At 45.8% G+C, this 15,235-nt stretch overlaps 1 protein-coding gene across 1 annotated transcript; it reads left to right on the plus strand.

The window, feature by feature from the left end:
- The first annotated feature begins 12,163 nt into the window (after nucleotides 1-12,163).
- LOC112912919 (melanoma-associated antigen B4-like) lies at nucleotides 12,164-13,607 on the plus strand. Its single transcript, XM_072743489.1, has 2 exons — nucleotides 12,164-12,232; nucleotides 12,345-13,607. Exons 1-2 carry the CDS (start codon nucleotides 12,164-12,166, stop codon nucleotides 13,605-13,607), a joined length of 1,332 nt encoding a protein of 443 aa, XP_072599590.1.
- The last annotated feature ends 1,628 nt before the right edge of the window (nucleotides 13,608-15,235 follow it).

Here is a 15,235-nt window from a genome sequence, read left to right on the forward strand (position 1 = left end):
TCCACAAAACATGTAAAATAAAAAATCAGATTTATTAAGGAAAGACCTTTCTTTATAAAGGATTATTGCAAAGGTAGAAAAGGAACTATTGCAGTAGGGAGAATCTATACCCATAAGATCTGTAAGGATGCCAAGTATTAGTTAGGCTAAAAGCTTTTCCTTTTGGAGAGAGGATACACAAAGCTGTATGTGGGGAAGCAGGATAAAGGATAGTGTGATTGGATAGAGGATCAGAGACTATTTTACCCCGAGGCCAGCCTATCTGCAAGACGGATAGTATGCTGGCTCAGCTGAGGGTGGGTCTGGAGGAGGAAGAGAAGCTTCATCAAAGCTGGGCTAATAAGCATTTGTTTCAACTTAGTGGTGACAAGTAGTTGAGCTAACCATTCATGAGGCCAAGAACAGGATTTTTGAGGATCTGTGTCTGGCCTTGTCACAGGTTAGACATGTGGCTGCTCCTTTGCTTACCTAAGTCATATGGAGACCGGATCTTTGAGGCAAACTGTTTGCTGGAACTCAAAGGATATGGACTTCTTAAACTTCACTGTTGTCCTGGATCGCAGGGCTCAGGTAGTATTCAACATTATCATCTAGGAAAGAACAAAATTTTATTATGGAATAGGCATTAAACTGGACTATGATGTACAGCCCAGGCAAGCAACAAAAGAAAAAGCTAAGTCAAAAATAAATCTTACTCTTCTATGTCACCAAAAAGATACAACCCATTCTATACGTTTTCTCAAGAGCAAAGAGAACTAGTCCACAAGGAAGAGGACTTGATGTCTCCATGTGTCACACCTATTTCTTCCTAAATGTACCTGGTCATTGGGGTGGTCCTCTGTGATAGCCTTTATCCAAAGGAAAACATTCCTGGGATGTGAAATTGGTAAGAAGCTTCTTTAGCTTTTCAAAGAGAAAGGTTTTTTATTTACATTTTTTTCTAAAGTAATGCTATTTAAAAAGGGGTGGGGAAGTCTCACCACCCTCCTTTTTTTGGCACAAGAATAAAACTTTTTAAATTTATTTATCCTTATAATACCTTCCCCTTTGTTACTACAGAATAATAACAGTACAGTTTTACAAATTCTCTCCATTGCCGTTTCTACCCTTCTCTGGGCAAAGTGCAGCCATCTAAATAGCCAAAAAATCCATAGTAAATTATAAAGCAGGCAGTTACAAAAATAAAGTAGGATAAATTCAGTACATTATTTGCCTTGGGGTAAAATTCTTTAAATATATCATACTAATAGTGAATGGTTAAAGCAGATGCTCGATTATCAACATCCAAAACTTCTCTAATCATATGTTAATTTTACAAATTGTGATGCTTTATTGCTTAAGCTTTCAATAATTAATTATCTGATTACCATTCTGTAATTCCTTATAAAATATTACCCAGTCCATGCCTAAGGGGGAGCTTAACTCTAGAGCCCGCTAATCTAAATTTTTTTACTAAGAGTTGTATTTCTCCTGAGTTTCCCTTAGTTATATAAGTAACATCTACATGATTGCTTAGGCCCTTGAGTAACTGCTCCATCTCCCCAAATAATTCTTCCCACATGCTAAATGCAGACACCAATGGCCATTATCTAGTATCAAAATCTTATTAAGAGACACCTGTCAAAGGGTACAGTTTGAACTTTCAGTGTTTACTGACTGCACATGACTCTGCTTTTAAGCCTTGAGGACAAGCTTCCAGGAATAATAGCCTTTGTTTATCTCTATATATTGGGGCTGGAGTGAACTTGCATCCCAAAGCAAATGGGGTGACACTTGGTCTGTCCTCCTAAGTAACAGATTTGTTACAGGCTGGGACCTGCTGCTGACAGGGCCCTGAGGCCTCGCATCTCAGACCAGGTACACCTGGTTGTGTGGGGCCCTGTGGTCCATGGGGCACCCCGGGGTGCAGGGAAGAATATTGCCTTGGCTTGTAGCCCAGCTCCCACACTGCTCAGAGCCACTAAATGTCTGGTCAATAAACAGGCTGCCCCACATTTAAAAAAAAAAGAAAAATGCCGGCGGTCTCAATAGGAAGGGCTGGTTTTTCTCATATTGAAGTAAGAAAAATGTCAATTATATGGTTTTTTTGATTAACCTTCCCATATTGACATTTATCAGCTTAATACCGTTTTTTGTTTCTTTGTCCCAAGTGATTAGTTCAATTACTCTTGATGCTGTTGCCTTTATATGAGGGCTCATCTTTTATTCAAGCTCTCAAGTATCCTGTGATCATGTTTCTTTATCATTCCTGCTTTCCTGTTAACAGGGTATGTGGATGACACGGGAATCTTGTAGGTAGAATCTTGGCTAAAACATAAAGTGGCCCCAGGCTCGAGCCTGACATACACAAACCTGTGTCCTCAAACAGGGCAAGTGATTCATTAGCAGTAAACTGAGTCCTGCCTTAGTCCCTCTGTGTCAAGAAGCCCACTAGCAAGGGGAACATCGCATCTAGAAGATCACTGCCTCCCCTTCCTTCCAGGACTTGATTTAATATAGGGCAAAATAAAGAGAAGCAGGGGAGCAGAGAGCAGGAATAGCTGAGAGAGGGCCTTTAATTCTCTGATTTCCTCTTCCTTTTTTTTTTTCTTTTTCAATTTTTCCTTCTGGCTATTCAACTCCTATTTTTTTAAATAAATTAATATTTTTTATTGGTGTTCAATTTACCAACATACAGAATAACACCCAGTGCTCATCTCGTCAAGTGCCCCCCTCAGTGCCCGTCACCCATCCACCCCCACCCCCCGCCCTCCTCCCCTTCCACCACCCCTAGTTCATTTCCCAGAGTTAGGAGTCTTTATGTTCTGTCTCCCTTTTTGATATTTCTCACACATTTCTTCTCCCTTCCCTTATATTCCCTTTCACTATTATTTATATTCCCCAAATAAATGAGAACATACATTGTTTGTCCTTCTCCGATTGACTTACTTCACTCAGCATAATACCCTCCAGTTCCATCCACGTTGAAGCAAATGGTGGGTATTTGTCGTTTCTAATGGCTGAGGAATATTCCATTGTATACATAGACCACATCTTCTTTATCCATTCATCTGTCGATGGACACCGAGGGTCCTGCCACAGTTTGGCTATTGTGGACATTGCTGCTAGAAACATCGGGGTGCAGGTGTCCCGGCGTTTCATTGCATCTGAATCTTTGGGGTAAATCCCCAACAGTGCAATTGCTGGGTCATAGGGCAGGTCTATTTTTAACTCTTTGAGGAACCTCCACACAGTTTTCCAGAGTGGCTGCACCAGTTCACATTCCCACCAACAGTGTAAGAGGGTTCCCTTTTCTCCGCATCCTCTCCAACATTTGTTGTTTCCTGCCTTGTTAATTTTCCCCATTCTCACTGGTGTGAGGTGGTATCTCATTGTGGTTTTGATTTGTATTTCCCTGATTCAACTCCTATTTAACTTTCCTGTGTGAATGATAGGAATCCTATATCTACCAATAACTCATTTGGTTGAAATGAGGCTCTTTTGAGAACTTCTGCAAATATGTTAATTTATACAAATTAAATGAAGTGTCCTCAGGCCACTGCAAGACTAGACTCTTAGAGGTATACCATTCTTAATGTGATAAAGAGATGACAGGTTAAAGACAAAGAATTGTAGGCAACATTACCAGCTTCCCGTATTTTTCTATAATCAAAGCTAATGGTGATCCTCATGGGATCTTAGAGCCCTTGTTCTCATGCTTATTTAATAGTAAAATCTTGAAAACAAAGAGGTTGGTTTTTCTGATATTCTAAAAGAGCAGAGAGCTAAAAGGGAGACTATAAGTTGAGATCTCTTAACTAACTATTGTGTGTCCACAGAACAGCTGCTTATTCACTAGTTTCAGGAACTTCCAGAAATCTTATCCTCATCGCCAGGTTTCTTGGGGTAGTTAATTGAAAACAAAAGCTCCTGCCCACTCAGAAATGCCTCTCCACCAAACATAGGAAAGAGAGTAAACAGTTTTATTATTTAAGCATTGAACCAGAATGTGATATCCATCACCTTGCTAAAGAGATTGCTAAAACAGAAAGATAGCTCACCCTTTTATGTAGCCAAACAGATACAACTTATCTGTCCATGATCTTAAGCTAATAGTAACTATTCCTCAAGTCAGAGGACTTACAGCACCCTTTACTACACACAGTTCATCCTAAAATCACCGGTAATTTGGGGTGAGGCAGAGCATCTTTGTTAGCTTCTTGCCTTTATCAAAATAGGGAAAAGAAAAACAACTTCTCATTTCTTTATGACGAGAGGTTTTTTTTGTTTTTTTTTTTTTTTTACAACTCGGAGACAGGCACTGAAGTTAAGCTTCAATGGAGACTGGGAGATTGGGGTGCTATTTGATTTAATGTTTCCATTCAAGGTCCTCACTCCCAGTTACTTGAGCAAAAATTCCTAAGCTGTAAACTGGCAAGAAGCATAATCAGCTTGCAGGAGTTACAAAGGTTTCAGTGCAGCAGAGAAAGAATTTACAAGTTTTCTCAAATAAATGCTCTAAAAGGAATCTCATTTCTTGATGTGTACCAGGAAGAATTAAATTCTTTCTTATTGATGTATAACTGACATGTAGTGTTTTATTAGCTTCAGGTGTTTATGATTCAATATTTGTACTTTTTTCTTATTTTAAATTTTCGTTTGCCCTTATGTAGGTCAAAGGGGATATGGGACTCCCCTGACTCTGGATATTATATAACACTCCATTTTGTTAACAGAAATGTTCTCGCTGTGCTGGTGGCCCTAAAGAAAAAGCCTGTCGTGCTGTGAAGTGCCTATGGAGAGGGCCAGTGTGGAATGGGTCACGCATCATGGAATTGCAGCTTGGCCTCTAACCAATAGCCAGCAACAACAACAACAAAAACACAAAAACTTCTCAGCACCTTTGCCAACAATGTGAGCTTAGATTTATCTCTAGTTTAGCTTTCAGCTTACAACACAGCTCACATGACACCTTTAATGCAGCTAGGTGAGACTCTAAAGCAGAGACCACAGTTGAGTTTTACCTGAACATCTTACACATAGAAACTGTGAGATAATAAATTTGTGTTTATCCTGCTAAACTGGTGCTGGTTTGTTATGCAGCAGTAGTAGAAAATGAATACAAGAACAGTCAACCATATTTATCTAGATATTACCTCTTTCTTCATCCCTTGTATATCAAGGTTCTAAGCCTAAAGAATATTATATCTGAATAAACAGATATTTTACCAAAGAAGATGTACAGATGGCCAACAGACACATGAAAAGATGCTCAACATCATTAAGTTACCTTTCTAAAAATAGAACCTCCCTAAGGTCCAATAATTCTATTGGGTATTTACCCAAAGAAAACAAAAATACTAATTTAATTCCTTCTAGAATTGAATTTTGTGTCTAGCGAGAGGGAAGTGTTACTGCTGTGTTATTTTCCAGTTTGAATTTCCAGTTGTTTCATTGCCATATCTTAGTAAACAATCTGTTCTTTTTCTACCTCTCTACAATGACAGTTTGAATAATCCAAAGTTCATGTGGAAGTGTGTGTTGTGGGACACTCTATTCAGTTCTGTTAGTCTATTTGTTTATATTGGCAAATACAGCACACATTTTTAATTACTAGGTTTTTTTTTTAAGATTAATTTATTCATGAGAGACACAGAGAGAGACGCAGGGACATAGGCAGAGGGAGAAGCAGGCTCCTCGCAGGAGCCCAATGAGAGACTCGATCCCAGATCCCAGCATCACGACCTCAGCCGAAGGCAGCCACTAAACTGCTAAGCCACCCAGGCATCACTAATTACTACAGTTTTTAAAAAATAATTCTTTATATCTAGTAGAGTAAAAGTCCTCATATTTTTATCAAGTGCTCTTTGACTATTCTTGGTAATTTGCAAGTAATTTTAAAGTTTAGAATCAGCTTGTCAAATTTCATATACAAAAGCTATATAGTTTCTTTTGGGGGAGACTAGGTATTAATATACACTGTAGGTTAAATTTGGGCAGAATTAACATGTTTACAATATTGAGTACTCCTCTCCATGAACATGATAATCCTCTACTTACTTAGGTATTCACTAATTTCTCTATATAATAGCTGTATATATTTCATTTTTAATATGTATTTTATATATAAATACTTGTTTTAGGTGCCAGGTATTTGTTATGGTACTCGATAAGTTCTAGTTTCTTAATTTCATGGTCAAACTGCTTGTTGCTGCAGAAATAAAGTGTATGTTTATATAATGATCTTTTACTCAAGAACTTTTACAAATATTTTTATTGATTTAATAGTTTATCTTTAGTTGTGGTTTTGTAGATATCCTTTGCTTGTAACATTATGTTCCTTTATCATGAATGAGTGATAAATTTTTTTGATTTTTTTAAAATTTATTTATTCATGAGAGACACAGAGAAAGAGAGAGAGGCAGAGACACAGGCAGAGGAAGAAGCAAGCTCCATACAAGGAACCCAACGTGGGACTTGATCCTGGGTCTCCAGGATCAGGCCCTGGGCTGAAGGCGGCACTAAACCACTGAGCCACCCAGGCTGCCCAATGAGCGATAAATTTTATAAAACACTATGATTTTTTTCATGTGAAATCTTCCTATCTTTCCTAGGAAAACTTAGGTGTATCATATATGTGTCTGTATATACATACACACTAAAAAATTCCAGAAGTAAATGGACTGATTCTACTTTAAAAATTTTCAAGTACTACACATAAAGGTCTACAGTATTACCTGTGGGAAACAGCCCAAATGCTACTTGGATATGATAGCACTAAATAGACTTATCAGAGAAATATTTAAGGCATCCAAATGACTCAAGAGTTACATAAACAGTAGCATAATACACCCAGATAATTAGAAGGTAGAAATAATGAAGATAAATGCAGAAATGATGAATGAGATGACAGCAGAGCTAACTAATGAAAGCTAGTTCTTCACAAATATTTCTGTAACACCTTCTGTAGGTCTTACCAGTTACAAAAGAAAGAAGCATAGACAAGTGATATTAAATAAAATTCTATAAAGTATATGTGTAGAAGAGATTTATAGGCTGTAAGTAATACTATAGATACTTTTACCATTCTATCAGGATAACAAATGGTAGATAAGGAAAAAGTTCTACTTAGAGAATTATTTTAGCTAATAGAAACAAAGGAATGATAGAATTACCATTCGGCAGCCCCTAATGGATTAATGGATGGGGGTGATGATCCTCAGTGACTGCTAACATCACCCCAAAGAGGATCACAGACATTATGTATCTCCTAATGGAAGTCCACAGTGGCCCCTCTAGAGTAGTGTTACCAATAAACAAACAAATAAGTTTAATCTGATTAAGTTTCTTCCTGTTACTGCTGAGTATTGTTGATGCTAAATGCAAGGTATACTGGACTCAATACTCTGTTCTCTGTACGGTGTTGTACATGTTTGAGAATTTCAATGATAATGTGATTTTTATTATAAATAGCATGCCTTTAAATTTAAAAGTCCAAGAGAAATGGACTATTTTTCAGCAAAATATAAATGATTAAGTAGGTTCATATAGAAACAGAAAACTTAATTTAACCATACAAACTAAAATTGTGGGTAAAACACAAGGTAGCTTTAAAATGTTCCCGGACTAGCCAAATTTGAAGTCTTCTTACACCAAATGGTGAAGAAGAAATGAATAAAACTTCTACATAAACTCTTCCAAACCATACAAAAAGAAGGGAAATGACTCACCCACTGTAATGCCTTAGCTCTCCTTCATACAAAGACCAAATAAAGATACCCTGAAAAGAGAGTACTTGAGCTAGGCTTAATCCTACAGAGACAAATAACATAAATAACTTCATAGCATATGCAATACAGTGGCCAATCTGTGTCACAGGAATGCAAAGATGGTATTACATTAGAAAAAATGAATCAGAATTCACTAATGGAAAGAAAAGCATCTGACAATGTGCAAGGGTAAAGAAAAAGCTTTTGATAAGAATTCAGCATAGTTTTATGGCAGTAACTTTTAGTAAACTTCTAAGAATAGAATTTCCATATTGTAAAATCATCAGCAAGTATATACAAATGTGAAACATTAGAAGCATTCCCAATAAAGTATGGAAAAACACAGAATTATGGTCCCACAAACTCAGATGTGAATGTATAGTAGGACACAACCATGCACAAGAATAATAAGAGGTATGAATAATACAAACAGATGGTAATAGCATGAATCTCATAACTAAAATATCTAAAGTAATAAGCAAACACAACATTCAAATATATAACAAATGTCAAATTGCTAGTATATAGAAAATCACTATAGTAAAATCAGAAGCCTGGTTGAGAACATGTATGGACAGTATACCATTTACAACAGCAACAGTATCTAAAATGACACCTCACAAAACTGCAGAAGATCTTTATGGAAGCAACTAAAAAAATTACTGATAGAGAAAGAAAAGGGCCCAAACGGAGCTGTAAAATATGTTTATTCAGGGCAAGAGAATACTGTAAAGATACAAATTCTCCTTAAATTATTTAAAGATTTAGCACCTTACCTATAGCTTTCAAGATGAAAACTCATCTCAGGCTGCTGTTTCCTGGGCCCAGATTCGTCCCTTGGAAAAACAAAAGAAATACACAAAACAGTATCAGCAACAACAATACTGTGAAACCCATGAGGGGCACTATGTATGTCCTGATTAGGAGTTGTGTGGAGGAAAGGTTTGTACTTTAGCCTTGATCTTTCCAGCGTGCCCCAGGATAGTCATTTTCTACTGCTTCACTCAAGGAAACTGAAGCAGCTCCTCAGAGCCCGTGTGCCAGTACTATAGGGTAATATCACGACAGCACCGAAGCTTGGGTTGGCTGGGGTGGTTTGAGTCAATTAGTCCAGATATTGTCCTAATAACTACCTGACATTTCTTTTGTAACTGAAGACTGGGCCTTTAATATTTATGGTCATTTTAATAAGGCACAAATGAAAACAGCCTAGAAAGAACTATTGAGATCTAGACTCTTAGTAAATTTCAGGTAAATAAACAATTTATTTAAAAAACTGTTTTATTTATTTATTTGAGAGAGATAATAAGAGAGAGATGACTAGGGGCAGGGGAGAGGGAAGAGCAGGCTCCCTGCTCAGGGGGCTAGATCCCAGGACACTGAGACGCCAACACCAGCTGAAGACCGAAGCTTAACTGACTGAGCCACCCAGGTGCCCCATGTAAAAACTGTATTAACTATAGTCACTGGGCTGTACAGGTTTCCAGAATTGATTCACAACAAAGACTGTACCCTTTCATCAATATCTCCCCTCTTTTGTCACCTCCCAGCCTCTGCTGACCACCATTGTCCTTTGGTACTATGAGTTACATCTGTCTTTACTCTTTTGATTTCACATATAAGTGAGATCATAGAACATTTGTGTTTCTACATCTGGCCAGTTTCACTTAGCATAATTCATCCTGATTCATCCATGTTGTTGAAAATGGCAGGATTTTTTACAACACACATGAAAATGGTAACTATGGAAAGTAGTATGTTGAATGTCTGTGATAATCATTTCAGTGTATGCATATATGAAAACATCACATTGTGTATATATAATTTTTATACATCAAAAGTACAAATGAAAGTATTCAAAAAATAATAAGTATCATACTAATTATGCATAGGGCAGAAATTTATCCCAGAAACTTTCAGAAATGACAGTGATGTCAGGCAGGAGAGGCCCTAGGCTAAGCTATGAGGCTAAGAAGAAATCCAGTTTCTACATGGAGTTTTTGAGGACCATACTGGTGGTGAGAGGCTGCAGTTACAGACGTAGGAACTGTAGGGCTGTGAAGAACTCAGTGCAAGATCTCTATCCCAGAACACTGGAACTTAGAAGATTCTCATCTATCTATAGCCATCTCTGGAAGGGCTTAGGCAGGAAAGCCCTAAGAAGTGTACCTTTAGGTCATATGGGGAGTCACAGGGAGTATTCGGCATTGATCTGAAGGGCTGACCCCAAGTCAACAGAGGGAGTTTGCCATGCACCCACAAGGAGACAATGAAAGACACGGAGCGAATAAAGGAATATAAAGCATTTTCTTATTTTTCATCGTTAAAAAGGGTATCTATGTTCAAAATAAAATAAGAGCAATGCAACCAATGACTATACCTTACGGATAAAATAAATCAATGGTATGACCTATAGAAAGGGAGGAGTTGGGAATACTCTGCTGTAACAAACCTACATTAACAGCGACACTACTGTGTTATTGGAAACAGGACTCGAATAAGGTGTAAATGTCTAACGAAAGCTGCGGAGGGTCACAAGAAGGGGCGCCGAGGTAAAGCGTACCTTCACTGTGTATCCGGGGCCTCAAAGAATGTAAGTCATCGGTGTAAGGCTTCAGCTCAGCAGGTTGAAGGTATCACAACTCCTGCAGGGAGTCAAGGAGAGACTCGGAGAGACGCCTGAGGGAGTGCCCAGCAAAGGGCACATGCTCCCCAAAGCTATCACCTGGTGACTATCAGATTGGGAGCCCCAGGCCTGGCAGGAACGAGGAGGCCCCCAAACACTTCCTACGGGGGGACGCTGGGAGGGACATGAGACCCTCGGTCCGAGGGCAGTGGCGTCAGCGCAGCAGAGGGAGAAGGCCCCCGAGCTGCTCGAGGCAGTGAAAGCCCGCGCGCGCCAGACTGCAGGCCGCTCCCCTGCGCCCCCGCACGCCGCAGCCCTCCCGCCCACGCGGGCTTCCCGGGGGCGCGGACCCACATGACCGGAAGTGGCCCTCGAGCACTTCCTCCTGACCACGCGGTGGGCGGCGAGGCCTAGTCGGACCGCTCCTGCCTAGGGTGAGCCCAGACGGGGGTCCCACGCGCCCGTCCGCGTCCAGGAGCCAGGAGTCCCTGGTTAAGGCCGCGGGCACGCCGCCCCGACAGGCCCCGGCCCCATCTGCCCTGGGAAAGGGGGTCCGCACACACCCCGCCCCGCTCGGCCCCTGCTCCCGCGCCTCGGAGGCCCCAACATGGCTGCCCCCATGGCTGCTGCCCCCGCGGGGGCTCAGGGACTGCCGGCTTGGCCCGAGGCTGCTGGACTCTGGCTCCGCGCAGCACGGGGAGAAGTCCCAGGCCCGCTGGCGAGAAGGAGGGCCTTCGTGAGGGCTCCATACCCACGCCGGGGGCCACGCGGAGTCCCCGCTCCTGGTGGCGGTGCTCCGGGGACCCGGGGACCCGGGGCCTTGGTCGGGGCAGGCAGCAGGTCGGCCGCGGGGCCGTTCCGGGTCTGGCGGGGAGTCGGGGTGAGGCCACCCTCCCCGGAACGAGCGCACGTCAGGACACGCGCCCTGCTGTCGGCCCGGAGCTGCTGGCCCGGGAGGGGAGGCACGGGGCGGCAGGCGGGCTCCCGGGGACCGCCAGGAGGCCAGCCGAGGGCCCGAGGGGGGACAGCGGGGCGCGGGCCAGGGAGCCTCCGCGTGTCTGCCGCCGCTTTCAGGCTCGCTCGGTGTCGGTGTCGGTGTCGGTGTCGGGCACATGGGGCTGCGTGGTCAGCCTCGCTCGCTCCTAGTCAGTGTCGAGGCCCTGCCGCCGTGGGCCTGCGTGGCCAGCGTCAGGGCGAGGCAGCAGGTCCCGCGGCGCCAGCAGCCGCGGGAGGACCCCGAGGAGGGAGGGCCCCGAGGGCGGGCTGCGGGGGGGGGGGGGAGGACCCCGAGGGCGGGCTGCGGGGGGGGGGAGGACCCCCAGGGAGGTCTGGGGGGAGGAGGACCCCGAGGGAGGGCCGGGGTGGGGCACCCGGGTAACGAGACGGCTCCAGGGAGACGACGGCCTGTCCCGTCCTGCCGCCCGGTCAGCACTAGGTGCCCCCTGACTTCAGGGGTGGGCTGGACAGTGCTCCCTCTCTCCTCCTCGGGGGCACCGTGGAGGACTCGGGGTGGCCTTCAGAGCGGGGGTGGGGGGACCCGGAGCTTGCCAACAACTCACCTGCCCATCTTGCACGTGATCGGAGAGGGCCTCCCCCGCCCCGCACCCGGACACGGGTCTCCACCGTCACCCCCAGTGACCCCCAGTGACCCCCAGGCAGGGCTGTCCGGCCGGGGCCCAGGGCGCCCACCCCCGCCCGCACCCCGGGCCCCCCGCCAACGGGCTCACCCCGCCTCACTGTCCCCCTCTCCAGGTGCCCCCGCTGCCTGCCAGCCGTGCCCAGGGTCGCCATGCCTCGGGGCCAAAAGAGCAAGCTCCGTGCCCGCAAGAAACGCCACGAGGGCCACGGGGAGGAGAGTGTCGGGGGGGGCGGCGGTGGAGGCGGAGGCGGCGGAGGCGGAGGCGGAGGCGGCGGAGGCGGAGGCGGCGGCCGCCGAGGAGCCCCCCCGCATCCCCTCGCTGAGCCTGCAGGGGAGTCCCCCGCGCGGCCCCGAGGCGGCGGCGCCCCCGCGGCCCGGGTCTCCTGGCGCCGGCGCCTCCGCCTCCGCCTCCGCCTCCGCCTCGGGGTCGCCGCGGGAGCAGGGCGCCGGGAGCCCCGCCGGGTCCCCCCGCCCCAGCGCCCGCAGGGACCCCCTGAGCCGCAAGGCCAGCATGCTGGTGCAGCTCCTGCTGGAGAAGCACAGCAGCGGGGAGCCCGTCCCGCGGGCCGCGCTGCTGAAGACCGTGGGCAGGAAGTACCGCGAGCACTTCCCCGAGGTCTTCCGGTGCGCCGCCGAGCGCCTGGAGCTGGTCTTCGGCCTGGAGCTCAGGGAGGTCGACGCCCGCAGCCAGTCGTACGTCCTGGTCAGCAAGCTGGGCCTGGCCGCCGCCGCCACCAGCACCCGGGAGCTGCCCAAGACCGGCCTCCTCATGACGCTCCTGGGCGTCATCTTCATGAAGGGCAACCGCGCCGCCGAGGAGGACATCTGGGAGTTCCTCCACATGCTGGGCGTCTACGAGGGCAGGTGGCACCTGATCTTCGGGGAGCCCCGGAAGCTCCTCACCCAAGACCTGGTGCGCCAGGGCTACCTGGAGTACCGCCAGGTGCCGGCCAGCGACCCCCCGCGCCACGAGTTCCTGTGGGGCCCGCGAGCCCACGCCGAGACCAGCAAGATGCAGGTGCTGCAGGTCCTGGCCAAGATCAACGACACCGTGCCCAGCTGCTTCCCCGACCTGTACGCCGAGGCCCTGCTAGACCAGGAGGAGCGCGCGGGGCCCAGGGCCTCGGCCAGGGGGGCCTCGGCCTCGGCCACGGCCAGGGGGGCCTCGGCGGCCGCGGCCACAGTCACGGCCACGGCCAGGGGGGCCTCGGCTGCCGCGGCCACGGCCACGGCCACGGCCAGGGGGGCCTCAGCGGCTGCTGCCTCCACCTTGGCCAGGAGGGCCTCGGCGGCCGCGGCCACAGTCACGGCCACGGCCAGGGGGGCCTCAGCGGCCGCTGCCTCCACCTTGGCCAGGGGGGCCTCCGCGGCCGCTGCCTCCACCTTGGCCAGGAGGGCCTCGGCGGCCGCGGCCACAGCCACGGCCAGGGGGACCTTGGCCTCGGCCAGGGGGCCCTCGGCCGCCGCGGCCACGGCCACGGCCTGGCCGCCTGCCCTGGAGGCGGCGCTGGGCTTCCTCCGCATCCAGGGAGGCCCTCGGGGCGGCGGCTGCTCCTCCTCGGGGCTGCAGCGGGGCGGGCGGTCCACCTTCTGAGTGCTGCAGGCCTAGGGATGGAGGGCACAGAAAAGCTCTTCCTCATACTTGTTCTAAGCTGGTAACTTCTAGAAACACACACGGTTATATTTATTTCGGTGTTTTTAATTTTTCTCTTAGCTCATTTAGCTTTAGACTGTACACTTAAGGATGGCATAGCTCTCCAGTTCTTGCTCTTTTAACACGTGCAGAGTCCTAGGGGCTGGAAGGAAGAGAACAGCTCTTCCTCGTACTTGTTCTAAACAGGTACTTGTTCTAAACAGGTAAATTCTAGAAACACATATACAGTTATATTTATTTTGGTGTTTTTAAATGTTTTTTCTCATAGTAGCTTATTTAGGTTTTAATGTAATTTAAGAGTGGCATGGCTGTATATTTATTGCTGTTTAACACAGGAGAGCTACATTTTTGGTATTTGAAAGTCACAAACCATCTGTATTGCATTTATGATCGAAAAGCAGATAACATGGCACTGCAATAGGTATTTTCATGAAAATGTGAAAGAACATAGTGAAATAGTTGGGAACACAAAATGGAGGAAAAATAGTTTAAAAAAATAAAATGTGTCTAATTCATGGTTTGCCTTTTCCTTTTATTCTGTTTAGAAAAAATAAAAGATAATTTATTTAGCGTAAGGATGTTTCTTTTTGTCCCTATGCACTGTATATCATTTGCTATGTACTGGATAAAAAATAAACTCAGATGGGAGGGCGGTGGTTTGGGGGTTCATAAAAAGCATAAATGCCATTCATTCAGACCCAATATTTCTTAATGTGCATACCAAATGCCTTATAGAGAACATAAGTTCAACATTCCTATGGAATAGAGCTTAGAAAACTTCATTTATAGATAAATAATTTGTAAATATCTCAAGTTCACAGGACTGGTAAGAGACCTAACTGGGACTGGATCCCTGGTCTGGGTCAGTCGAGGGACCCATGCTCTTTGCTCCTCCCATCCTCAGGCAGACCTTGTACCTTTAATTCGTTTTTCTTCTCCTTACTCCAAAATGTATCTCATGGGATAAAACAAAACTCAGACCCAAAGCAGTTTTTTGGAATCCATAGCCACAGTAATAATAATGCTGAGTAAATACATAGTGTGAAGAAAAAAATATATATTTAGTGACAATGTCATCATCTATATGTGCAATGTCAGGTAACCTGAAAAGATCAGGGCTCTCAAAATCATCCTGCTCTGCCGTTTCCCTATAAGAAGGAAATCTGTCAGAAGTGAAACTACTTAAGATTTTGTCAAGCTGGCGAAGAGAAAGAAAAGATCAGAATGATCCTTCTCTGATAGCTTAACTCCTGGGTACTCCCCTGCCTTGTGCCATAGCTTCCCCATCTCACATTTTCCTAGGGACAGTATCCCACTCTCTGCAAGGTTTGCAGTCAGGAACCTGCTCAAGTGTTTGCAGGGATGAGGTTTTTCCCAACAGTCTTTAATTAAAGAGACAGAGACAAAATGAGGACCTTGTATGAATGGGGGCTGGACACCAACAACCCAGAATAGAGGGATTACTGAGAGACCATGCTCAGTTACTCTCAGGCCTCGAGGGCCTCAGGTAGAGCTGCAGCCTGAGCATCCCCTAAACTCATTCTTCAGGGTTCTCAGGGATATAAGAG

The sequence above is a fragment of the Vulpes vulpes genome, chromosome X (assembly GCF_048418805.1).
Source record: "Vulpes vulpes isolate BD-2025 chromosome X, VulVul3, whole genome shotgun sequence".
NCBI classification, from domain to species: domain Eukaryota; kingdom Metazoa; phylum Chordata; class Mammalia; order Carnivora; family Canidae; genus Vulpes; species Vulpes vulpes.